At 36.3% G+C, this 26101-nt stretch overlaps 1 protein-coding gene and 1 non-coding gene across 2 annotated transcripts in view; one reads left to right on the top strand and one right to left on the bottom strand.

Moving 5' to 3' along the window:
- COL24A1 (collagen type XXIV alpha 1 chain) overlaps positions 1–26101 on the bottom strand; it is a 136012-nt gene that overhangs the window by 66281 nt on the left and 43630 nt on the right. The window contains exons 14-23 of the mRNA XM_032217720.1: positions 22613–22666; positions 22480–22524; positions 21975–22028; positions 19311–19364; positions 17511–17564; positions 14623–14676; positions 8823–8876; positions 7792–7836; positions 5091–5144; positions 4631–4675 (exon numbers count right to left, since the gene is read on the bottom strand). Coding sequence (XP_032073611.1) covers positions 4631–4675; positions 5091–5144; positions 7792–7836; positions 8823–8876; positions 14623–14676; positions 17511–17564; positions 19311–19364; positions 21975–22028; positions 22480–22524; positions 22613–22666 — 513 coding nt within the window. The remainder of the gene's footprint in view (positions 1–4630; positions 4676–5090; positions 5145–7791; positions 7837–8822; positions 8877–14622; positions 14677–17510; positions 17565–19310; positions 19365–21974; positions 22029–22479; positions 22525–22612; positions 22667–26101) is intronic.
- Positions 20544–20650, top strand: LOC116509817. The gene has a single exon (XR_004255541.1). It is a non-coding gene; the product is annotated as a U6 spliceosomal RNA (small nuclear RNA).

Genomic DNA, 26101 nt, shown 5'->3' with positions numbered 1-26101 from the left:
AGAAGCAATATAGAAAAATGTCTACATAAAAATGTTATCTATATACTGTAATATTCCAAAAAATACCATCCAGAAATAAAACAACAATATTCTTGGAATAAATGGGTCAAAATTAGGAACTGAGAAGCAGTTTAATCCCATCATAAAGAAACAGATAAAATTCAGGATCCCCCAGGCATGAAGAAAGAAAAGCGTGGATATATGAAACTGGAAGACAGCTTTTCCTAAGTCAATATCCTAAATAATGAGCTGTTTCCTTCTATTTTGTGGCAGGAGACCAGTGAGCTGAAAATAGCCATTCCTAGGCCAAGGTATGTCAGATGTATGAATTACAACTTCAATAACTCTTCAGACAGCATAGGAATTATGCTGTAGAGTCAATAATCCAATTGAAGCATCATGCTATAGAGACTACTAAAAGACTGAACCCAAAAATTATCCTAAGTAATGAGCTGTTTCCTTCTATTTTATGGCAGAGGACCAGTAAACTGAAAAGTGACAGATTATTGTTTAAGATTATTTTTTTAACATCTACATTATGGACAGGAGTATATTAACAATATCTGTACTTTTCCTTTTGTGAAGAAGGAGGAGGGGGGAGGGGAGGAGGAGGAGGAGGGGGAGGAGGAGGGGGGAGGGGGAGGAGGAGGAGGAGGAGGAGGAGGAGGAAATTTGATTGTTGTTACTTCACAATCATATTTGTTCCCATGCCATAGTCAGGATCCAGCATCCTGTATAGCAGGTGTTCAACTTCTAAAATTTCTAAGCCAGCATGGACAATTTCAGATATTTATCTTTCTAACAATAGTCAACATCATGGTGCTGACAGGTTTATTTATGGTCCTTTAATGTGATATGATGCTATAAGTCAGAATATTGTAATATTTAAGCTATTATCCACAAGTTGTATAAGGTGAAGTGATATTTATGAAATCAGTTACTTGGGAAATGTTTGCCATTTTGGCAATGAGTTCTAATGCTTCCAAATATAATAATAGTCCTTTTATCAACCATATTATTTTTAGGGGTGAAAAAATACAATATTCCGATCTTATTTTTTAATATTTAAAAACATTTTTGCTTTGAATTATATTCAGCGATAGAAAAGTCTTGCTTATAATATAATATGTTCTACCAGCTAATAATTTAAAATCTGAAACTTAGCTGTACATGCCAGTATACAGTACTACAGTAGCTCAGACTGAAGCATTTTTTCTAGTTCTTTAAATCACTGTTTTTCTTGGCACAAAAACACTTTCTCTAATTTGTTCTACAAATTTGCTCAATGGAACTTTTTTCATTCTTATTAAATTAACTAACTATTGTATAAGTAGATCTCCTGATTCTGTATGAAACCCTTAATTGTACCAGCCAGGAAAAAAAACCATTTCAATTGTAAGATGTTATACTTAGCCAAAGTAATGCATTACCAATATGTTAAATCAAAATAGTTTTTCCTGTTGAGAAAACTCCTTGACTGAGTTTCATGTCAACCAAAAAAAAAAAAAATGTTTAGAAGGATCTTGAATGCCAAGAACAGTTATGAGGAATAATTACCTTATGAACAGGTTTCACACAAGAAGGAATTATAGTCAAATGCATAATTTCTATGGAATCTTCCACCAAAACGATTGAGATTTTTCATAAATTAAATAATCTAACTGTAAAGGTACCCTACTCGCAATATTACTGACCTTGAATACATTTCACAAAAAGAGAATGGAATGACGGACAAAGTATTTTGTAATCCTTTCACCCAGAATCAGCTTTTCATTTGGAATCACCCAGAATAAAATCACACATGTGAATCTGATATTATTAAATAGAAGGAATATGGTGAAGTCAAAACCTTAAAACAATTATATTATTGTAAGGTGCTCTGAGCCTGCAAGTATTCAACAATAAAGCCTTCTTCCATCAGTGAAATAAATCAAGATCTAGTATCAATGAAATCTACTTTTTTTTGCCACCGGTTCTGTAGGCGTGGCTTGGTGGGGGTGTCATGTGACTGGGTGGGCATGGCCAATTTTTAAAAACTTTTTAAAGCATTTTTTCCTACCAATTTGCTCAAACGAGCAGGAAAAAAATGCTTAGCATTTCACCCCTACCTAGTACAGATTCTTTGCTGAACAAAAAATGGATTAGTTGTTTTCCCACCTGAGTTATCAATACTGTATTGCCTTACACACTTCTCTATGGAGTTCTTATTCTGGATCATACCTGCTAATTTAATTCTGCTCTTGCTCAGTTTTTTTTAAACAAGTAACTTGATTACTTGATTAAGTACTAATCAAACTAATTATTAGAGAAAATATGATGCAAATTAGGTAAAAAGTAAAGGTTCCCCTTGGACATATGTGCTTGACTCTAGGCGGCGGTGCTCATCGGTTTCAAAGCCGAAGCACCACTGCTGTACAAAGATTTCTCCGTGGTCATGTGGCTGGCATGGCTAAATGCCGAAGGCACACAGAACGCTGTTACCTTCCCACCAAAGGTGGTCCCTATTTTTCTACTTGCATTTTTACATGCTTTTGAACTGCTAGGTTGGCAGAAGCTGGGACAAGTAATGGGAGCCCACTGTGTTACACGGTGCTAGGGATTCGAACCACTGAACTGCTGACTTTTCTGATTGAGCTCAACGTCTTATCCACTAAGCCACCGTGTCCCTAATAATAAATTAGTAAATATTAAATAAATATTAAATACTGTAAATTTCTCTAGACTAAAAAGAGCATCATTCTGGAGTGATGATGATGATGATGATATTAATTAGGTCTAAGTAGCAATCTGGTTTCAAAGTGGAAAAGTTGATTCAGTTCTTCAGAAGATGAGGGTACTCACGTAACAACTATGGAATTCTTCAAAAAACCTCCAATAAAAAGACATGTTTAGCAGCGGTGGGTTACTAATTTTTCTACTACCGGTTCACGTGTGCTCCCCTGCGCAAGCGGGATGCTTCTGCTTATGCGAAGAAGCGTCCGAGCAGGTGGGCAGAGCCTCCTGCCACCGCTACTACCGGAACCAGCAGCAACCTACCTCTGATGTTTGGTTTAAAGATATGTAGAGCGTGAATCCATATGACGGCACCGCCCTGTTATTAATTTTATCTCAGGCCTTATTACATCTAGCAAGCATATTAAAAAAAATATAGAAGCTACTTGAAGTCCAACAGTAATGATGATGACATCATTTAAGATCTTCTTTAACTGTAAAAATTACTTACGGTGTACCCTTGGAATAATTTATCAACTTATTGAGAGCTTATGAACAATATACCAAGGCAACCAAACTGGTTAGCCAGCATTTGTGTGCTGCCAACCTATCCTGCTTCTGCATAGTACCATGGATTTAATGTGATTAAATGTCCTATTCAAATCCAAAGGGACTGCCATTTCCGATTGGCAAAATACAAAACCTGTAAACATCAAATTCCAGTTTATTAAGATCAGAAACGAGGCACACCAAATTTGGAATCCACCCTTAGCAATAGGAAAGTAAGAAGTCATGAGGGCTGATTGAAATAAAGGTGACAGCCCAGGCATTCCTTTAACTTAATCTTAGCTGGATTAACATGTGGTATGAACCAGGTCATTCAACTCCATAATAAAACTGTATTACATTCAGTAACATAGACTACTGTTAAGTTTAATATCACAAGCAGTATTTCTAGTTTTGGTACCGTCAGAATCCTACAGAATTGTTCTCTCTATTCAAAAGCCATTTGCAATATTAACTTTTCAGGAAAAAAGGTTCCTTTCCCTCTCTCTCTATGAAAAAAAAGGACTAACAATATAAGTGGGATGCATTCCCTTTGGGTACATTACTAATCCATCTTCTGAATGAATGTAGTGAGGCATTCAAACCTAAGATCTTCCATGCCTCACTAATATGTGGATATACAGCACAGAGGAATTGTAAGAAATGCATAAATTTTAAATAAGTCATAAATGTAAGAAATAATGACGCAAAGAGCGGGAAAAAGAAACCCCATGTTCGCTCAAATAAAAATGAGCATTCCAATAAGATAATTTACACCTGAATTCTGAAACCTGAGACTAATCATAGGCAATGCCAAAAGCTTTATAATAAATGAAAACAGAGTTACTATGTATGATTTCAATGTCAGTTTCCAAATCAGTGTTTCTGTAACCTTACATTATATGCCCCCCCCCTTTTTTTTTCTAGTAAGATTTTGCATTTCAAGACAAAATGAAAGAAAAGAATATTATAGGACTTTAATAATGGAAATATATATTCATTGAATAAGATATATGAATTGTATTATAATTTTTATGACAAAAATGTATACGGTGATGTAATGAACGAAACTAAAACCAATATAAAGAGTATTCCATCCACAACATAGAATTTCCACTGAGCTCACAAACATGCATTTCTTTCTTTCACCAGTAGTGCAAATTATATGAACTCTAATTTCTTATCTGTGAAAATTAAACAGTCTGAATATTACTGGGAAGGGTATGGTATTCTACAAAGATTCATTTTATCAGTTACAGCTGAATTTTGACAAGAATATCAAGCTTCAATTAAATTCATAGCAATCATAACTAAGCAATTATAGAAGAATGAAAATGCATCCATTTAGAAATGGAAAATAGTATATTCTTACTGTTTCACCGGTTTTCCCAAGACCTCCTTGGTCTCCTGTTTCTCCCTATTGTTTTAAAAATGTAAGATTTTATTTTCAATACAGACATTTAAATATTTCCTACTATGTATAGATTACACTGTTTTCTGTATTCCAGAACCTTTACCAACCATTAGAAAACGATTGCTTCTCTAAAATATTTCCACATAACAAATTAACTCAAATCTTTTTCACAGTCTCACCTTTCCCTGAAGGGCTGAAATCTCATTTATTGTCTTTTATCTGTTAACAATTCTTGCATTCCTTCACCAGCATTATCTCTGCTTTCCACTACAAACAAACAATTTACTCTTACATCACTCAGAGTCTCTTTGTGAGGGAGATGGATGATGTCTAAATTTGATAAATATTTGATAAAATTCAAATTCTGACTCTTTTTAATTTAACAAGAGCAAATATCAGGAATAATTTTAAGTCCTACCTTCAGGCCTTCTAGTCCTGGTTCACCTGCAAAACCTTTCCTTCCAGGTTTCCCCTATATTAAAACAAAGAAGTCTAGTTTTTAAAAGCTTTTAAATAAAGATTTCATTAAATTACTGATAATTAGAGTTGCATTGTGCTTGATACAACCCGTTAGAGTGACTGTGGGACAAAATATATGCCATCTGTATATATAAAGTCACTTTGCTTTTTCTTTCAACAAAAATATCTAGAGAAAAATTGCAGTTATGTATTGTAAGTGGAAAATCTGTTCATTCTTCCCAAATGATGTACCTTTTTAACTGCTGAAGCACTGAATATGCATTTGTGTGTGAAGGGGCAGAAATTTCAAAAAAAATATCAGTTCTCAGAAGAAGACCTACCGTAAATGGTTCTCTGTAAAAAATTTGTTACTCAAGAGTCTATTCTACCTATCTTGCCATATCTTAATAGAAATGCCGTAATTGCAGCTACACTTCATGTACAATCTGGTTTATAAAGTATTGTTCTCATAGATAATCTGTTGTGAACAACACTTTTTTGTGTTTTATAATGTTCACTATATTGTGACTGCTTTATCCTCTTGATGCTACCCAAAAGACACTGTCTAGCAATAACCCTATAATAGTTACTCATGAACATTTTTTTAAATAATCTTTTTTTTAACAATTGCTCTAAGCGTTAAAGTTTGGACTAAAACTGCACCAATGTAAGATTTCAAAATATGTTTTGGATAAGGCTGAAGAAGTATATGGACCAATCAAAAGACATTTCTGACAATACAAAATTAAGACATTGAATAATATGCTTTTAGACGTTGAAAATCCCAAGAGTTTCTACAACTACCTTTCAATTCATTCTTGTTTTGTCTATTTCTCTTTCTTGGCACTTTATTAGCTTTAATTAAAAAATAGATAATGATTTCAAAACTACATAATTTTTTTAAAATTTAAAGTAGTGGTCTTTTTTAGTGTATCAGAAATTAAAGGAAAACATAAAAAATCCACTCAAGGACTATTTGTTAGCCTTTCAAAGGTAAATGGGTGGAATTTATTATAAAACATTTAACTTTTTTGTTTTACATTTCTAATAATAAAAAGTTCTGTTCATTTAACTGACAATGGGAACAGATGCACATACATGGACTAAGAATTTCTAGAAATAAAACTACTATTAATCTGAAAATAGAGTTGAACGCCAAAGCAGTGAAGGATCAAACTTCTTTCCAACTTCAGAACAGAAATTCATAACGATAAATCAAATCTTGCTTCAGCTACTGCTTTGCATGTCTCAAATTCATTCATTTTTCAAAAATACAAATTGTTTTACATTAACTGTAAAAAATGAAACATTTTAATAGGCAATCCTTCTTAGTTAGATTTGGGGATGCCAAGAATACAGATTAACTATAATCCATTTTTTTAACCTGACAGAAGCCCCAAATGAGAAACATTAAAATGTGAATATTTTAAACCTGGACTGAAATTAATTTTGTGTCCTTGAGAATATCCCTTTGTGATGAATTATCTATTTTTCTTTTAATACCTCTAAGTATTTAGGGTCACTTAAGATATAATAATATAAATGAGCGGAGAAAGGTAACTTCAAATAAGTAAAACATCTATTATTTAGTTTTATAAAATAAGAAAATAAGTAATTCTATGCCAGGGACTGCTAAATTCTACAGTACAAATAATTTATATACTTTATTAATATATTAAACCGCACAACTTTCTTTGAGAAAGAATCTGAATTCCAGCTGAGAGCTTTTCAGTCATGGGTAAGAAGAAGGGGAGAGAACTTGAGAAGAATATTGATAATTAATTCAATTGGGGTAGTTATCTATAAAATGATATGCTTTTTGAAACATTAATCAATGTGAAAATAGTAGATAGTGGGTTTCCAAGAATGTATACCAGTAATATTTTTACAAAATGTACATAGAAAGGTAGGAAATCCTAAGAGGAAAACTGGACTGAATATATTTAGTAAAGTAAATAAAAGTAAAATCAGTGAAACATATAGTCATATTCTATTCTATAATGGACTAGGTAAGGCAATTTCCTGTGAATAATTTAGATTACAAATATCATGAATCCCAATTTCTAAGATTAAGAAGTGAGAAATTATAGAAGTTAAGCGTAACATCAAGTCCTGCAAAAACACCTGATATTTTTTTTTATGAAAAACCAGAACAAATTGATTTGATATCAGTTGAAGGAAGGACTTCAAAAAGTACTTTACAAAAAACTCAGACATTTAACTTTACAACAGTAACAAGATCCAAAATGCATTGATCTTGTATTTAATGTTTAAAAGAATTTCATAAACAATGAAGATGAATTTTTCTGCAGTAATTTGTATACTGCCTGCAGAAAACATTTTTGCAACAAAAAAAATTGCATGCCATCTATAATGTGAGAGAAAGGTACTGTAATGATATGTTGAGTGAGAGATGAGGGAAGTGGTTGGATAAGGGTCAGCTTAGCCTGTTGCAGGACTGTAGATGTGGCAAATGTCTCAGAGGGAACCCTCCCTAATTTATTGGGCTCTAAAGATGATGGGAGGAAATGAAATTTCAGACTTGAAAAGATTGTGTTAATGTAATTTTCCAATAAAATAGAGCCATAGTGGCACAGTAATTAGATCACTCCTGCTCACTGCCAGGGTTGACTCAGCCTTCCATCCTTTTCACTACTTACCCTTGGTCCAGTTACTCCAACTGGCCCAATAGGTCCTTCTTCTCCCTAAAGCAAAAGAAGGGCAATCATTTGCATTTACTGTACAAATCTTTGTAATGTAACCCTGAACATCTTAATGAGACTATGTATATACTTAAAGGGACACGGTGGCTCAGTGGCTAAGACACTGAGCATGTTGATCAGAAAGGTCAGCAGATCAAATCCCTAGCGCTGTGTAACAGAGTGAGCTCCCATTACTTGTCCCAGCTTCTGCCAACCTAGCAGTTCGAAAGCATGTAAAAATGCAAGTAGAAAAATAGGAACCACTTTTGGTGGGAAGTTAACAGCTTTCCGTGACACTTCTCATTTAGTCATGCCGGCCACATGACCACGGAGATGTCTTCGGACAGCGCTGGCTCTTCAGCTTTGAAACAGAGAGTCCCCTAGATTCGGAAATGACTAGCACATATGTGCGAATGGTAAGCTTTACCTTATATACTTAAATTTAAGAGATTACAGAATAACGATTAAGTCATAAGCATATATTTATATAGGACTAAATCTCACTGGATTCAATAGGACTTATTTCTGGGTAGAAACATGTAATATTTCTTTGTGCATTGATAGTTGCAAATTCAGGTACATAATACTACATGTCTAACTCTGCTTAATTGAATATTAATTAATTGTAAATTGTGTTTTTTTTAGGATGCTTTAGGTAGACTTCTATGGGTTCAGTTTTAAAAGAAAAGATATCTCTTTTCTCTTAAGAGATGGGCATTAAAATACACATAACTTGTATTTAATTTATACATTAATATATTTATTCTACAGAATGCAAAACATAGTCCTTCCTAGTGTGTGTAAGATATCAGATTTAGTTCAGACAGGTGCCACCAAAACAAGTATGTTATTGATGGGCCACAGTTTATACTTCACATTTGCCAGAGAAAAATGTAGTAACTTTCCAAGTTAAAAGTAAGATCAATCACACAGGATTGGATCCCAGTTCCAAAAACAAAAGTGGGCTGTTGAGAGAAAAATCACCTTACCTCCACTCCTTTGGGACCAGGTGGACCGAGAGGACCTCTGTCACCTAGAAAACCCTAAATAACATAAATCGTAAGATTAATGGACAGGCATAATATGGCAAAAAGCATAGAGGATTAAAGTTAAGAAATGTTAACTTTAATTGATATTTCCCCACTTAATGTTGTAATTGTTTCTCTTAGGAAGCCTCAACTATTAAGGCTATTAATGCTCACTTGAGCGTCTCTGTAAAAGTACAATATGCATATAATTATGTACACATGCATGCCAATTATGTGTTAAAAGCTTAAAAGCTTTTACTTAAATGGAGATTAAATTGTAATCATTTCCTGCTTAAACCATTAATCCTGGATTAGACATATGCATTAATTTTTATTTTTCATACTGCAGGTGGGAAAGCAGCTGCAAAGGGCGGATTCTGATCATAAAAACAGCAACAGATAAAGGATTTATCATCATCTCCCACTAGCAGCACTTCAGCAATAACATTTGAAGTCAAGAGTGTATATCATAAATAAGTGAGCTCAGCAATTACAGATGTTTTAGCATCATATAAAAGTTAGGGTTATTTCTTTTTCACTTTTCTATGACTGTTTTCTATTTTCCTTATCTTAAAATTTGCATTGTTTTTACTCTATGGAAAAAGCATTAAGAAGAATTATGGATGGATAGATGGATGGATGGATGGATGGATATAGCCTAAAAAAGAGGAAGGTATGCAACCTTGTCCCACTTCTTCACCAACCTGGAACCAGCATTTCACTATGTTCTGTCCATATTGTGTCCTGACCTGTATTAAACTTTGTCAAGAGGGCCATAAAATATTCTGAAGTCCCCATTTTCCTGAGTAGTTTTTACAGCGTAACCTAATTTACAATTGTTTTTATAATCACTGAAGCTGACGAAAAATACTTCTGCATTAATCAGCTGAAATGTATTGTTTTTTCACTTAATCAAGGAGTTATCCTTTATTTTTTCTACTTTATAAGGCTTATTTTAATAAATGTCTGAATAACTTAGCTGCTACCTGTGTGAAATTGTCTACACTCACATGTTGACCAGGGGTGGTATCCACTTACTTCCCTACCGGTTCGCAAATGTGAGCACATGTCACCACCATGCATGCACTCAGCCTTCCGCGCACTTTTGGCAAAAAAAGGGCCTAAATGGGATGCCGTAGAGCCAGGGCAGGTGGGTGAGGCTGCCCGTGATTTCCGCGTTCGGAAATCACGGGCAGCCTCGCCCACCTGGCGAACTGATCCGAACTGGTAGAATACCATATCTGATGTTGACTCAAAAGTAAAACACCATGATATTCAATAGTTCGTATTTTCTCATAAGATCTAGCCTTCCCGGAATGGAAGTATATCTCTGTGACAGTAGTGGTATGAACTGAATTACATTAAATTAAATGTTCACCACATAGCAGAGATGAAAGAGAGTAGGAAACTCAAATTACAACATAATCCAAGCAATGCAGATAACATCTCATCTGTGGATGGGTCTTTTGGCTCGAGCAGAGATTTAAATAGTTTTTATACAACCCAGAGTGCATTGACTCAATGTTTGGATATTATAAAATGGAAAAATCAAATCACTTCTTCTGTCCATTTACATTAGAAACTTTATTGGTTCCATTACCAAGTTAATGGGGAATTTCAAAGCTAGAAGCATCCTTCTGTTCTTGACCGGTACCCATTCAGTCACTAGCTCTATATGTCAGTGAAGATTATTTAACAAGATTTTAGATCAAACATATTTTATTTCTAGCACTCTTCTGTCAGTCTCAATTCATAAATACATTTTAAAAGAAGCGAAAGGTATTAGCATAGGTCACAAAGAAACAACAGTTACAGTATTTAGAGAATGCTTTGTAATCATTGCATAGGTCGCTTTTCTTCTTTTGTGATATTTTTAAAATAGGAATAAAATGAAACGCCCTGCTTGGGAAAGATCACACTGAACTTTAAAAAAAACACCTCTTGGGATAAGAGAAAATAGCTGGCTCAAGGTTATCCAGCTGCCTTTATGCCAAAATGGAACTAGCATTGCTTTTCGTTTATCCCCCATTTTCCCTTCTTTCACTGAGCCACGGTGATGCAGTAGTTAAGAGTGCAGGCTACTTCTGCTGATTGCTGGCTGCCTCCAATTTGGCAATTCAAATCTCACCAGGCTCAAGGTTGATTCAGCCTTCCATTCTTCTGAGCTTGGTAAAATGAGGATCCAGATTGTTGGGGGCAATAGGCTGACTCTGTAAACCACTTAGAGAGGCTGTAAAGCACTGTGAAGCAGAATATAAATCTAATTGCTAATGCTATTCCTTCAAACGGTGGTAATAGATTTTAATCAGGGCGCAGCATAGGCTGTTGCTGGCCCTTTAGGAGTATTCTACAATAGATATCCATCAATTCGATAGATGTAGTATAAACAAGTAATTCAGAATGCATACACGATAGATTTGACTATAGAGTACCAACTAAATTATTTGCACAGCCTTTTTGTTTCATCTGCCCCACCCAGGAGATGGATGACTCCCTCGATTTTAGCTACAAACAGGAGAGAGGAAATCTTGTAGCAATTTCCCAGATCACCTATACGATGCGTAAACCTGTAACAGTGACCAGAGCCCCTCTTCACTGTTCTAGATTTTCCTGGTTTCTAAAATGATGCCTTTACCCACTGCACCTAACTGGTCCCCTGATGTAGAGAACCAGTAGAGAAAGCTATCTGTGGACTCACATGCTTAATCCCAATCTATAGCAGATCTATGAGTACCCAGATTCCCAGACCTCCAACACTGAAAAGAGTTTGAATGGGACCCACCTACCATTGTCCTATGTAGAAACAATCTGCAACAAAGTTACCAAACACAATGGTGCTAATGACATGCTTTAAACGAATTACAGTAATCTAACTGTTAAGATATGTAACCTTAATACCACAATGTTTGATACAAAATCTGTAAGCTGCTTCATTATGATGTTGTTCTTGTGATGCAGAAATCAAGAGATATTACCTAAAAGCACAACCGGGGGGGGTGGGGGTGGGGAACAGATACAGCCCAAATAATCTTTTAAAAATTAAATAAATTATAGTACATTAGAGGATTGAGAAAAAAAGAGCCAAACAGTTTCCCACATGTTTTTACAAGGTGAATTGGGAAGACAGTGATGGAAAGAAAATGTCATTATGAAATTGTCTCATTGCCAAGAGCCAACATTTTACATTAGTGTTAATATAAAAGGCTTTGTCATGCTTTCCTGGAAGCTATATTTATATATAAATTTCAAGGGAGAAGAATGAGGAAAAGAAGAGTTTAGCAAGACAGTCTTCCAAGAAAAAAGAATTCCACAAAACCTCAATCAGTACGTGACATCTGGGAGTACTAAAGATGAACAATTCCAGTTTCACATAGGCCTGGGATCATCTGATAATGGACTCTGTAAAAGCTTTCCATTTAGGTAATGTTCATCTCAAATGTAAGCCACCAATTTTCTCTAATTAAAGAACATATCCTCCATTTATGCAAGTCAAAATGTTACATGGAAAGGACTCATCCTTGCATCAAAAAAATTGTTCAGCTTCCAGCTAAATAATCAGCATTCTGACTATGATCTTTGATTAACAATCAACCAGCATAGCAGGATTTGGGAAGAAGCTGGACCCAGCTTCTTTAGCCAACTATCGTCCGGTCTCCAACCTTCGCTTTGTAGCGAAGGTTGTTGAGAATGCGGTAGCACATCAGCTTCCCCAGTCCCTGGATGAGGCTGTCTACCTGGATCTGTTTCAGTCGGGTTTCAGGCCCGGATACAGCACGGAGATGGCATTGGTCGCGTTGGTCGATGATCTCTGGCAGGCCTGGGACAGGTGCTGCTCCTCTGTCCTGGTCCTATTAAACCTCTCAGCTTTCAATACCATCGACCTACTGTGACCTACTGCCATTGACCTACTGCGCAGTATCCTACTGCGACAACTCGAGGGGTTGGGAGTAGGGGGCACCGTTTTACGGTGGTTCTCTTCCTACTTGTCGGATCGGTCGCAGTTTGTGTTGACTGGAGGGCAGGGATCGACCCTGAGGTGTGTCACTTGTGGGGTGCTCCAGGGGTCAGTTCTCTCACCCCTCCTGTTCAACTTATATATGAAACCACTGGGTGAGATCATCCGTGGTTTTGGGGTACGGTATCATCAATATGCTGATGATACCCAACTTTTCATCTCCACCCCAAACCACCCAAACGATGCCCTCAACGTGATGTCCCGATGCCTGGAGGCTGTGCGGATCTGGATGGGGAGGAACAGGCTCAAGCTCAATCCCTCCAAGACAGAGTGGCTGTGGTTTCCGTCATCCCGATTTGTGCATCTTGTTCCATCTTTGATGATAGGGGGAGAAAATCTAGCTCCCTCAGAGAGGGCCCGCAATCTGGGTGTCCTCCTGGATACGCGGCTTAGTTTAGAAGAACACCTGACCGCCGTGACCAGGGGGGCCTTTTACCAGGTTCGCCTGGTATGTCAGTTGCGCCCCTTCATTGATCGGGATGCTCTGTGCACAGTCACTCATGCCGTACTTTCTCGCCTGGACTACTGTAACGCTCTCTACATGGGGCTGCCCTTGAAGAGCACCCGGAAGCTTCAACTGGTCCAGAATGAGGCTGCGTGGGTTATCATGGGGGCACCCAGGTGCTCCCATGTTACATCCCTTTTAGGTGGCCTCCACTGGTTGCTGGTTGTCTTCCGGGTGCAATTCAAGGTACTAATTATGACCTTTAAAGCGCTCCATGGCTTAGGCCCAGGGTACCTGCGAGACCACCTACTGCCACCGGTAGCCTCCCATCATCCAGTGCGATCCCACAGAGTTGGCCTCCTCAGGGTGCCATTGGCCAGACAGTGTCGGCTAGTGACTCCCAGGGGGAGAGCATTCTCTGTGGGAGCACCTTCCCTCTGGAATGAGCTGCCCCCGGAGCTTTGTATAATCCCCAACCTCCGGTCCTTCCGACGCGCCCTAAAAAGTTGGCTTTCCAGCAAGCAAGCCTGGTCTGAACAAAACAAAATAAATTATTGATCACTGTTAATTTTAATTCGAATTTTTTTTAAAAAAAATGTCATTGTCAATTTTAATTGGGTTTGGGATATTCTATTTAATTTTTTTTTTAACTTTTGTATTATGTGTTTCTTTTAATGTTGTACGCCGCCCTGAGTCCTTGGGAGAAGGGCGGCATATAAATCTAATAAACCTAAAAACCTAAACCTAATATTGAATATTTAGTTGGGAAAAATATGCATCATATCCAGAGGCAATAGCAAATTGTCTATTAAATGTATAGCTGGAATAGTACTGAAGGGTCTATAATTCATAAGATATATTCTCATGTATCTGTACAATGGGTTTGTAGAAAAATAGCAAAAAAAAATATTAGCAACTGGTTTTATTGAACATTATAAGCCATCTTTCCAGGGATATTTTAATACAGCCTTTTCAAACTTAGCACTCTCTCAAGTGTGCTGGGATATAACGTATATCATAGCTTCATAGCTGGGTAGCATAGCAACTTGATGGGTAGTTGTGTACTCCTACACATTTGGAAGTAATTGACTTAGATAATAGTGATCTAACAAGATCCATCTGCTGCCTTTTCCCATATTACATAAAGGTCAGCAATTTTGCAACTTCTTTAAAGTTGATTTCTCAACTCTTTTGAAGCAAGTGGCAAAAAGATTTCAAAATCAGCAAAACATGGTTTCTCCTACAATTTTACTAGCTGCATTTAATTACAAAGAAATTATAAAAGTTTCACATATTCTTACCTTTGGGCCTTCTGGACCATTTGGACCTGGCACACCAATATCTCCTGGAAAACCCTAGCACCAAATAAAGAAACAAAGAAATGCAATTACCATTTTATTCAAAAACTTAAGGGAAAACGGAGGCCTTAGTTTTCTATTCTTTCCCTTTTGTTTAGCTGCAATGTATATAGTGGGGGGAAAAATCCACCTGTTTTACTGTAGAAAAAGATCCAATCAATCTTGAAATGCTCCAGATGCTGACCTGATGCTTGTCTGAGTGACAATACTGCATGGGCCGTTGTGATTACAGATTTCTTGGGATCGTACATCCAAGGTCCATTTTTAGTAACTTCTCACTAACTGATAACTGGCTACATCAAATATTGCATTTAAATCCCTGATTTAGAGCCGAGGTGGCGCAGTGGTTAGAGTGCAGTACTGCACTCTACTTTAGCTGACTGCTAGTTCGGCAGTTCAAATCTCACCGGCTCAGGGTTGACTCAGCCTTCCATCCTTCCGAGGTGGGTAAAATGAGGACCCGGATTGTTGGGGGCAATATGCTGACTCTGTAAACCGCTTAGAGAGGTCTGAAAGCCCTATGAAGCAGTATATGTCTAACTGCTATTGCTATTGATTATGACATCATTCTATGATTTACAAAGCATTTTAGCATTAACACATCCCCTAATTACATTAAACTCTACCAAGAGATTTTGCTGCTACTAGTACATAAATAAAAAGTTTAAAATTTTCCAAATCCTAAAGTAGAATTGTAAAACGAGGCAACTGGGAGATAGGTATTTTCAATCACCAGATGTGTCTTTTTTAAGGGAATACGTCTTATTTCATAAAGTCCATTATTCCCGTGGTATTTGTGATTACTAAAATTTCAGTCTGGCAACCATGTAGAAATAAAATCCTGCTTTGGAAACAACAAGTAATTAAAATGTATGTGATATAAGTATATGAAAATCACAGCACCTTTATAAATATTGATATATGGAATAGTTCCTACAATCTGTAACCTAATAATAGATGCTATGCTTTTGGTACATAAAAAATACCTAACACATATTATTGCAACACAATAATTACAAAGCTTGCGACACTTCATCAGAACTTCCAAATCTGTCAGTATAAAACACAACACAGTTGGAACTAAATGACACAACTTAGCTAATGACTCATGTTGAGACCTGCACTTCATTATTTTATTCATATCAAACATCACTTCCCTACATAATTCTAGAGTTCTTTTGTATGCAAAACATATGGCAGAAGACTTCCATAAGGTTTATTGTCCTGAGGGGATCCTGTGCTCAATTACAAATCAAAATGATTTACAGATCAAATGAAGTTCATGTTTAAAATAATAACTAATGGTTTGGGTTTTTTTTTTAAACTCCAAAAGCATTCTGGAGAGAAAAGCTTCCCCAAAAAACAAGAAGTTTGTATAGTGCAATAGAAGGGCCTCCACGCTAAAAGAGAAAAACGACTTAAAGATACGATGTCTTCTATATGATAAGGGAGTAGTTCCCACAAACATTTTTGTTTCAATTACTATTACCAGAGAGTTTAAAGACAGAACATTTCTAATAATAGAAGTATAGAGCTGGTTTCACAAAACTAATCTGAATTACAAATAATACAATGGCTTAAAAATATTTTTAGCTTCAAAAGCATTTTTAAATAAACTCTAAGACAGACTGGGGAAATTTCATTTTCTTCCTTCAAACATCAGTCCATCAATATTATCTTAAAAACTCTTCCAAAATTTATCCATAACATTACATATCAGCCTGTTCTTTGAGAAACATAAACCCTCTAAACCTATTCAGACACATTCAATCAGTTTTGTCTTTCTGAACCATGATATATTTTTTTGCTACACATAAGCAACTTTAGTTCTATTTACTGTTCATGAAATAAATCTAGATCTTATATTTAAAAGTGTATTTTTGGATGCATTCTACCTTTACCTTTTATAACAATAAAACTGTACTGTATTAGCCACATTAACTTTGCACAATTTCAATAAATATGAACAATAATTTATTTAGAAAGTGGAATCAATGAGAACTATTGATTTCTTATATTTAAAATTATTGCATTCCATCCTGGAATTCAAAACAAAGTACCCAAGAAATTTTCAACACAGACTTACAGTACACCTACTTGTTTATTATTTATTATTGATGTTTTATTAATCAATTAATGGTATTAATACAGATTAATCCTCACTTACTGATTGTCTCATTTAATGAACATTCAAAGTTACGACAGGGTTAAAAAAAAGCTTTGCGACCAATCGTCACAGTTACAATGTTACATGGCCATATGATCACCATTTGTATCCCATGCAACTGGGGCATGTTTAAAAACATTGCAGCGTCTCGCAAACAAATGTCCACGATTTGCGTGTTTCACTTACAACAAGCAGAATTAATAGAGAAGGCAGAAGTAAAATTGTAAAGTTATGATCAATGGTGTTTCACGTAATAGCAGTAGACTTATATATACCGCTTCATAGGCCTTTCAGGCCTCTCTAAGCGGTTTACAGAGAGTCAGCATATTGCCCCCAACAATCTGGGTCCTCATTTTACCCACCTCGGAAGGATGGAAGGCTGAGTCAACCCTGAGCCGGTGAGATTTGAACCGCTGACCTGCTGATCTAGCAGTAGCCTGCAGTGCTGCTTTTAACCACTGCGCCACCTTGGCTCGGTGTCTCGTTTAACCAAAAGGGAAGTGAAATTGTTATGTCCATTGCGGTCATGTGATGTTTTGCTTAGTGACTGTAGCCCTTAGCAAAAGACTTGGAGGTCCTTAGCAAAAGACTTGGAGGTCCCAATTTGGTCACTCAACAAGGACTATATGAGTGGAAGTTTGAAAGATTCTAGCTTGTCAATTACCTCTGGTCCAGGTGGGCCTGATGGTCCCTGAGGTCCTGGATCTCCCATTTTGCCCTAAAATTAGAACCTGTATTATGAATCCAAGATTTTCTTGAGATACAGAAAATGAAATTGCATGTTATAGTAATGTGTGTTTTTTATGTCCAGCATTTGAATCTTGTTGAATTTAATAAGAAAATTCTTTGCCTTTTGGAAATTACTGCTGGATTAGTAAGAAAAAAATTACAAAGAGTATTAGTATTGGTAATAATACATTTTTAAATAATAATATTATAGTATATTATATTATAAAAAGCCAATGCTTTTATCACACATGTCATGATTAAATTTAAGATTGTACATATACAGAATCTAAATTTGAAACCAATAAATTAGTTCATATTGCTGGACTAAAACACTCCAGAGAAGGTCTGATTATGTGGGCAATAAGAGCTGATACCAGCCTGAAGTCACATGATCAACCAAAAATTCATTTTCAAAATCCATTACCAAAAGCTACCAAAAGCTAAATCATGAAATATTAAGGTTGCCTATTTTGTTAAATGGCTCTGCTATGGAAAAAATATTAATCTATGTTTAAATATTATATGTGATTACCCTTATAAAAGAGAACTGTATCTTATTCTAGTAATACATAAACAGTTTAGTTCAGAAGTAAAATACAGACAGACATTGACTTATAACTGTTCATTTAATGATGGTTCAAAGATATGATGACTTCAGAAAAAAGTATCTTATGATCTGTCCTCAAAGTTATGACTACTGCAACCCGTGCAGTCTTGTGATCCACATTCAAGAGCTTGGCAACCGGTTTCCATTTATAACAATTGCAGCGTCTTGCAGTTATGTGATCATGATTTATGATATTCCCAGCTGGCTTCTGACAAGCAAAGTCAATTGGGGGAGCCAGATTTGCTTCATAAATGCATGATTCACTTGATGATTGCAATGATTTGCTTAGCGACTGAAGCAATTTGCTTAATGATCATGGTAATAATGATCAATAAAATCAGGTCCAGTCATTATGACTTGCTTAACAACCGCATTGGTCAGTGCTATGGTGAAGTGTAGTCCAGATTCCCAGGAGGGAGGGAGGAATAACAGACAGCGAAGTTTCGATAATTTAGATGGGAAGAAGAGGGTCAAATCAATTATTACCTAGACATTTTCAGAGTATATGACGATGCAAATAGTTTGCTATTAATTTGGCAAGATTATGTCTATAGGAATAATAAAGGAAACTGCTTAGAAGTAACTCTGCATGTCTTTCTTGGGTTTTTGTTTAAAGCCTAATGGCGACCAAAATTCTGATCCTAATTAAGGACTACCTGTTTTGTCATCATTTTCCATTTATGAAACCTTATACAGTAACAAAATTGATTAATGCATAAAATGGAACAAAGGTTTTCATTGCAAAACTAAAATGATTTCCTAGAGTTCTTCCCCACTTCTTTTCTATATTGCTATGGTTGGAATAAATGATTTTTAAATGTTTTTCAAATTTTCAACATTCCTTCTAAGAGATGTGTATAGTTATGTATACATATATAATGTAATTCAACATGACAGATATTATTGGAATTTCACAAGTCCTGATTAAGAAAGACATTTAAAAACCTTTAAATACATTCAGTTCAACAACTTACATACTTTAATGCTGTCTGTTGTTATTTACATTTCTTTTATAATATATGCCTGGTAAGATTCAGTTTGCAATATTTTATATATTCTTGATTACCAATGTGCCAATAAAGTGATTCCAATTAAATATTTAAATCCAAGGCAGGCATTAACACATACCGAGGGTCCTGGTTTTCCTCGATTTCCTGGAAGCCCTGGCAAACCAACAGCACCCTTTGAGAAAAGAAAAGAGTCAGGAGTTGCTAAAATTAAAATAACATAAATAATTGCACTCTGCTATTAAAAACAGAAGGAAGATGATGCTATCATTCTTTCTAAAGAATATTTTTATTCTGTCCTGTCATTTGAAAGTCACAGTACAGGAAAATATAACAATTGCTTTGGTTTTTTCATAGATACTTACTGTTACAAATCTTTATGAAATATAAATAAAATAAGATGTTGGTATTTCCTTTTTTAAAGATCCCTTGATAGGACCAAGCTATTTTAATGCAAACATTTTAAAGCAAAGAAAAATGCTTTTAGCTTTCCTTCTGCTCTTACCTAACTCTATTCTGTTAAAGGAACATATATACTGTAGGTCGGAGTCAGTGGTGGGTTCCCAATCCCGTTCCGGGCCCGGTGTTGCCCACATGGACGCGTGCAGCACGCATGCATCATAGCTGCCAGCGACACTTCTGCAAGCCTCCACAACACTCCAGCTGCTCAGCGGAGCATTGCGCAGACGCTGTACGTGCCAAGAACCTGCTCAGAAGCGCACAGGGCTTTAAAGAACAGGTAAGGAGCTCGGGTGGGTGGGTGGGCCCTCTGGAGCACCGTACCGGAACGGTACTTGGTGTTCCGGGCAGGCTCTGGTACGCCTGCATACCGCCTGCAGCCCACCACTGGTCGGAGTAATAAATAGCAGTATTACATTATAAGCTGGATTGTGGTGCATGATTTCTCTCTCCCTCATTATGTATTTGTTTCCTATCAGTCAACCTGCAGGAGAACCGAGGAGGTAGAGATTTTAGATTATGCCAAAGTGTACTGTTTCTAAATATACCCATTTTATCAGAAAAGGAACAAGGTAAGCATATGACAGGAGGTATTATGCAAGAGAGTTTTACTTCTAATAAACTGGTACTATTTGTAACTGGCTCTGTCCCTATAGCAGCTACTTGCGGATGGGCATTTCCTTCATTCAGCAGCATTTTTGCAAGAAATGCCAATAAAAATTCCAAATGTCCCAACCAGGCCAAAAAGACCGAGATTCCTGGATGATGTAATCATTAATTAATTACTTAACAGTAATCAGAATGTTAAAAGTGGAAGATCCAAGAGATTTCATGTTCTTCTTCTTGATGCCTATCACCTTTAAAATCTCTGTGGGTCAAGAATTTTAGTGATATGGTGCTCGTTTCGGCAGCACATATACTAAAATTGGAACGATACAGAGAAAATTAGCATGGCCTCTGCGCAAGGATGACATGCAAATTCGTGAAGTGTTCCATATTTTTACCCCTCAGTTATTCTTGTTAGGTATAACTACTAATTGTACTGTTATAGAGACTAACTTGATTTTGTATTTAATAACGGCAGTAAGGTGGTGCAATACTGGAAGAAGGAAGATTTGCGTACTATTCAAGAATGGACATTAAAAGTAACAAACCCAGCAGAGATGGCTAAAACATCAGCATATCTCAAGGACCACTCAAATGAGAGATATAAACTGGAGTGGAGAAGATGGATTGACTATATTCAAAATAAATACAGGACTAAGAAATTCCAGATAGTTTATGACTGAGGAAACAAGGAATGATATAATCTGTTTAGAGTTAGCCTAGCAAAGAGGAGTTAAAGCTCAAATGAAAGATGATACTAACTTTCTTTAAGTTTATTTTAGAACATCTTTGTTAAAGATTTATACCCTGTATTTGTTCTGGGAAGTCGTGGGGAGGAAGGTTGGGGGGGGGAGGTTCGGGTGGGGAGGGTAGGAGGGGAGGTAAATATTTGCAAAAGTTTTTTTTTTCTAAAAAATTTCAATAAAAAAAATAAAAAGAAAAAAAAAGAATTTTAGTGATATGGACAATCTGTTTCAGAAAGCTGCCTGTAAGTATCAAGATGCTTCAACATGAATTTGAGTAATTCTCTAGTCTTTCCTTTGCTACTCACTGATATTAAGCAATTGGCAATGTCAGCTTTGGTTCCAAAGCAGCCAATTGCCACTTATTCAGCCCTTGCCGCCAGCTGAGAATAGAATAGAATAGAATAACAGAGTTGGAAGGGACCTTAAAGGTCTTCTAGTCCAACTCCCTGCTTAGGCAGGAAACCCTACACCACTTCAGACAAATGGTTATCTAACATCTTCTTAAAAACGTCCAGTGTTGCAGCATTCACAACTTCTGGAGGCAAGTTGTTCCACCGATAAATTGTTTTGACTGTCAGGAAATTTCTCCTCAGTTCTAAGTTGATTGGATGCTGGGGCCAGAGAGAAATGGAAAGCGCAAATAGAATTATGGCCCTCCTTTCTTCTCTTGCACCATACAATCTTCAGGTTTCTGTGAAAGAAAGTTAGAAGACACTGGAGGCACTCAAGTGGCTAAAACCTTTCTAAATGTCATAGGTCATGGTCCCAGCATTCTGTAAGTTAGCCCATATGACCTTGTTTCAATAATTGTTGCCCTATACTTTCTAATTGCACCCAATTGAAGGTTACACACACAATATAGATTGTGATAGCACTCATGAATCAATAACTTGATGAGACTGAAACAATGGACATTGCAGTACATATTGTAAAGTTTATATACATTTTATAAAATGAAGCTCTTTTGAATTTACCTTGTCTCCTGGATACCCCACCTCTCCTTGCTCTCCTGTAATGCCTTGTTCACCCTACAATGGCATTATATGATATAATTTTATCAAGGTATTATTATAGTACAGTACATTCAAAAATATGAGTTATAAATAACACATCTTATAATGTTTAATGAACACAGAAATAACATGCTTGCTATTATTTTAGAGACTAATATATTGTCCTGCTCTCTCTCTCGCAGTCTCTCTCTCTATATATATTTCCCTCTCTCTCTCTTTGCCTACATTTATGCCTGTATCTGTCTATGTGTCTATATAAAACTTCAGTGTCTCTAATAGTTAAAGCAGCTAATAAAATAAATAATTTTAATCACTAAAATATTAGATGTGGCCAGTCGGAATCACACATGAGCAGCTTCTGGCAAATAAAATTCAGATGACCTTACTGAAAAAAAAAGTCAGAAAAAGTTCCTATAGATAAGATTCAAAGTTTTAATTTTTTTTATAATGAAATTATTTAGATCACCTTATCACCTTTCAATCCAGGTTGCCCCATACTCCCTGGAAGACCCTATGGAAAACAAAGAAGAATAGCATTTAAGACTCTTTCACTGTTTACAGTAGCAACCTGGCTTCGTAATATCTCTACAATACTATACCGGAGGTCCAGGAATTCCAGGAAGTCCCGATGGTCCAGCTTTTCCCACAATACCCTAAAATATAATGAATAAAAATAAAATGAATAAACCCAGAAATATAATGAACAAACTGATGTTTCTTTGCATTTTGAGGGGAATACTTGAGGGGATACTGCTAAACAAATAATTCCCTCAACACTGTCAAACTATTCACTAAGTCTGCATTACTATTAATCTTTTCATCGTTCCTATCACCCATTTCCTCCCACTTATGACTCTATGACTGTAACTTTGTTGCCTATATTCTTACGATTTATATTGATTGTTTCCTAATACGATTTGATTGCTTATTTGTACCCTATGACTATCATTAAGTGTTGTACCTTATGATTCTTGACGAATGTATCTTTTCTTTTATGTACACTGAGAGCATATGCACCAAGACAAATTCCTTGTGTGTCCAATCACACTTGGCCAATAAAGAATTCTACTCTATTCTATTTCTATTTCTATTTCTATTCCTATTCTATTCATACTTCATAGGTTCCCTTCTTCTTTTTTCTCTGATCCATACTGAATTATCCTAAAGTTAATTTAGAAGAGAATATCTGTAGTTCAGAGTTGAGTCCTTGGTGGTCTCTGAGCATGATTGTTTGCCTGCATATATTTAATTACTTGACAAGGAAATATCAGTACTTCCTCTTGAAAAAGTACCTTTGGGACAGCTATGACCTGGATGACTAAGGATCTCCATAGACATTTAGTTATGCACTATGGGATGAACACCTTTGAATGGAGTGGGAGTATGAACGGATTTCCAGAAAAATTGCAAATTACGGGAACCATTTGCGCTTCAGTTTGAGATGCAAACTATTGTATACCAGGACCCTTGGGTAGCCAGAAGAACTGAGGCGGAGACGGGAATAAAGGCTAACAAGTTTATTCCCTAACAAGTACAGGCTAACATTCAGAACCGGCTTCAGACAGGAACGCGCGCTGCTCGTTTGGACAGCTCCCTTTTTATACTGGAGCTGTCAAACGACTAGCCAATCGGCTGTCGAGTACTTCCCGCTTAAACAACTTTATTTTAGCGCATGCTCAGAACGTGACACAAACTACATAGACTCATCCCAAACAGCCTGTGCCTGTCTTCAACAGTGAAGGGACACAGAGCAGAAAACATTCTGCAGAAAGTACAACGTCAACTTCCCAATGACAATCTCCAAGTGGCCTCAATGACTCTCTAAAAAAATGCAAATGACCATCTGTCTGCAAGGAATATAAATCCTTCCATTCCCAACAATCCAGTCAAAGCTGAAGAAGCTCCTTGAATGAGAAGCGAAACGTTGTCCAGTTCAAAAGTCCAGTTGCCTTTTGAAAAAGCACCTTTAGGATACTCATCCTTATATTTGTGCCAATTTTTAGTAACCTTACTTTCTAACCCTCATCCAAGTAATTTATAGATATGTTGAATGACAATTGACAGTTCTTCCAGCTTGATGGGAAGCCAAGTATGTTTGTCATTTTTTATACTCAGAACATAATTAATTTTTTTAATTGTTTGACAAATTTGTCCATATAGCCACGCGGCATATGGTTTTTACTTATAGGTCTTGCTGAAAATTATAAAATTGTAATCAGACAGAAGCCCTTTATCAGTGGAACACCTGGTCAGAAACCTAGCTTTATTTTTTCCATTATTATTATTATTATTAGCAACAACAGAATTGTATCACAGCGGCCAGTTGTTTCGCCGGATTTGGCATTGATTACTAGTCAGACCCCACCCAGGGGCCTAGGACATCGTAATGTATTTTCGTAATATGCATGCAGATCCAAGCAGTGCGGCTTTTTGCATTTGACTGATGGTGATTTTGTCAATTTTTAACTGTTTTAAATGTAATTCCAGTGCTTTTGGAATAGCACCCAGTGTGTCGATTACCACTGGAATTACCACTGCTGGTTTGTGCCATAATCGTTGAATTTTGATTTTTAAGTCCTGGTATTTCATGATTTTATCATATTCCTTCTTGCCGACCCTTGTATCACCTGCTATTGCGATGTCTATGATTGTAACCTTATTTTTCTCAACCAGTGTGATGTCTGGTGTATTATGCGCCAGTATTTTGTCCGTTTCTATACGAAAATCCCACAAGAGCTTGACCATCTGATTTTCGGTCACTTTTTTAGGCTTTTTACAGCAACCAGTTTGTTGCTGTTTTAATATTATAATTTTTGCACAAATTCCAATGGATCATTTGTGCTACTGAATTGTGCTGCAATTTATAATCAGTCTGCGTGATTTTTTTTACAGCAGCTGAGTATGTGATCAACAGTTTCATCAGCTTCTTTGCAAAGTCTGCATTTGGCATCATCAGAGGATTTTTCGATTTTGGCCTTAATGGCATTTGTGCAGATAGCTTGTTCTTGCGCAGCCAGGATTAGTGACTCTGTTTCTTTCTTTAATGTACCTATTGTTAACCATAACCAAGTTTGTTCACTGTCCACTTTATCTTTTATTTTTTCCAGAAATTGGCCATGCAGTGCTTTGTTCTGCCAACTCTCCATTCTTGATTTTATCACATCTTTTCTGTATTCTTGTTTCGTCTGTTGGGCCTTCAGTAGATTTTTGTTCTTTACTTCGATTAATAGATGTTCTTGACTCTCTTTTAAATAATCAGCCAGTACATGTTTTTCTTCTTCAACTGTTTGCTTCACTTGTAATAATCCTCTGCCATCTGATTTTTGGGGCAGATATAGTCTATCAATATCACCACGTGGATGTAAACTGTAGTGTATTGTCATTAGTTTCCTGGTTTTTCGGTCCAAAAGATCCAAATCAGCTTGTGTCCAGTTAACTATACCAGCTGTGTATCTTATAACAGGTATTGCCCAGGTATTTATGGCCTTGATTGTATTTCCACCATTCAATTTAGATTTCAAATTTTTCCTAACTCTGTTGGTGTACTCTTGCCTGACAATAGTTTTTACTTCTCCATGCTTGATGTTATCCAACTGCAGAATGCCTAAGTATTTGTAGGCTTCATTTTCTTTGCATTTAATTTATTGGCCATTGGGCATTTCAATTCCCTCACATGCAGTGATTTTGCCCCTTTTTATAGATACAGTGGCGCATTTTTCCATGCCAAACTGCATTGAAATATCGGTGCTGAATACTCGGACTGTGTTTGTCAATGATTGGATTTCTATTTCTGACTTTCCATAGAGTTTCAAATCATCCATATATAGTAAATGCGAATTTTTTTCAGCTTCTTTGGCTGTTTGGTAGCCTAATTTCATTTTTTTTAAGATTACTGATAGTGGGATCATTGTGATGATGAAGAGAAGAGGTGAAAGTGAATCACCCTGGAAAATTCCTCGCTTGATATTAACCATTCCGTAGATCTCATTCCCTACTGCCAACTCAGTTCTCCATTGTTTCATCGCCTTTTCAGTAAAGGATGTAATATTTTTGCTAATGCCAATTGTTTCTAAGCATTTTATGTTCCA

The sequence above is a fragment of the Thamnophis elegans genome, chromosome 5, assembly GCF_009769535.1.
Source record: "Thamnophis elegans isolate rThaEle1 chromosome 5, rThaEle1.pri, whole genome shotgun sequence".
Lineage (NCBI taxonomy): Eukaryota > Metazoa > Chordata > Lepidosauria > Squamata > Colubridae > Thamnophis > Thamnophis elegans.
Note: the sequence above shows the minus strand (reverse complement) of the source record. Positions and strands in the feature narration are given on the sequence as shown.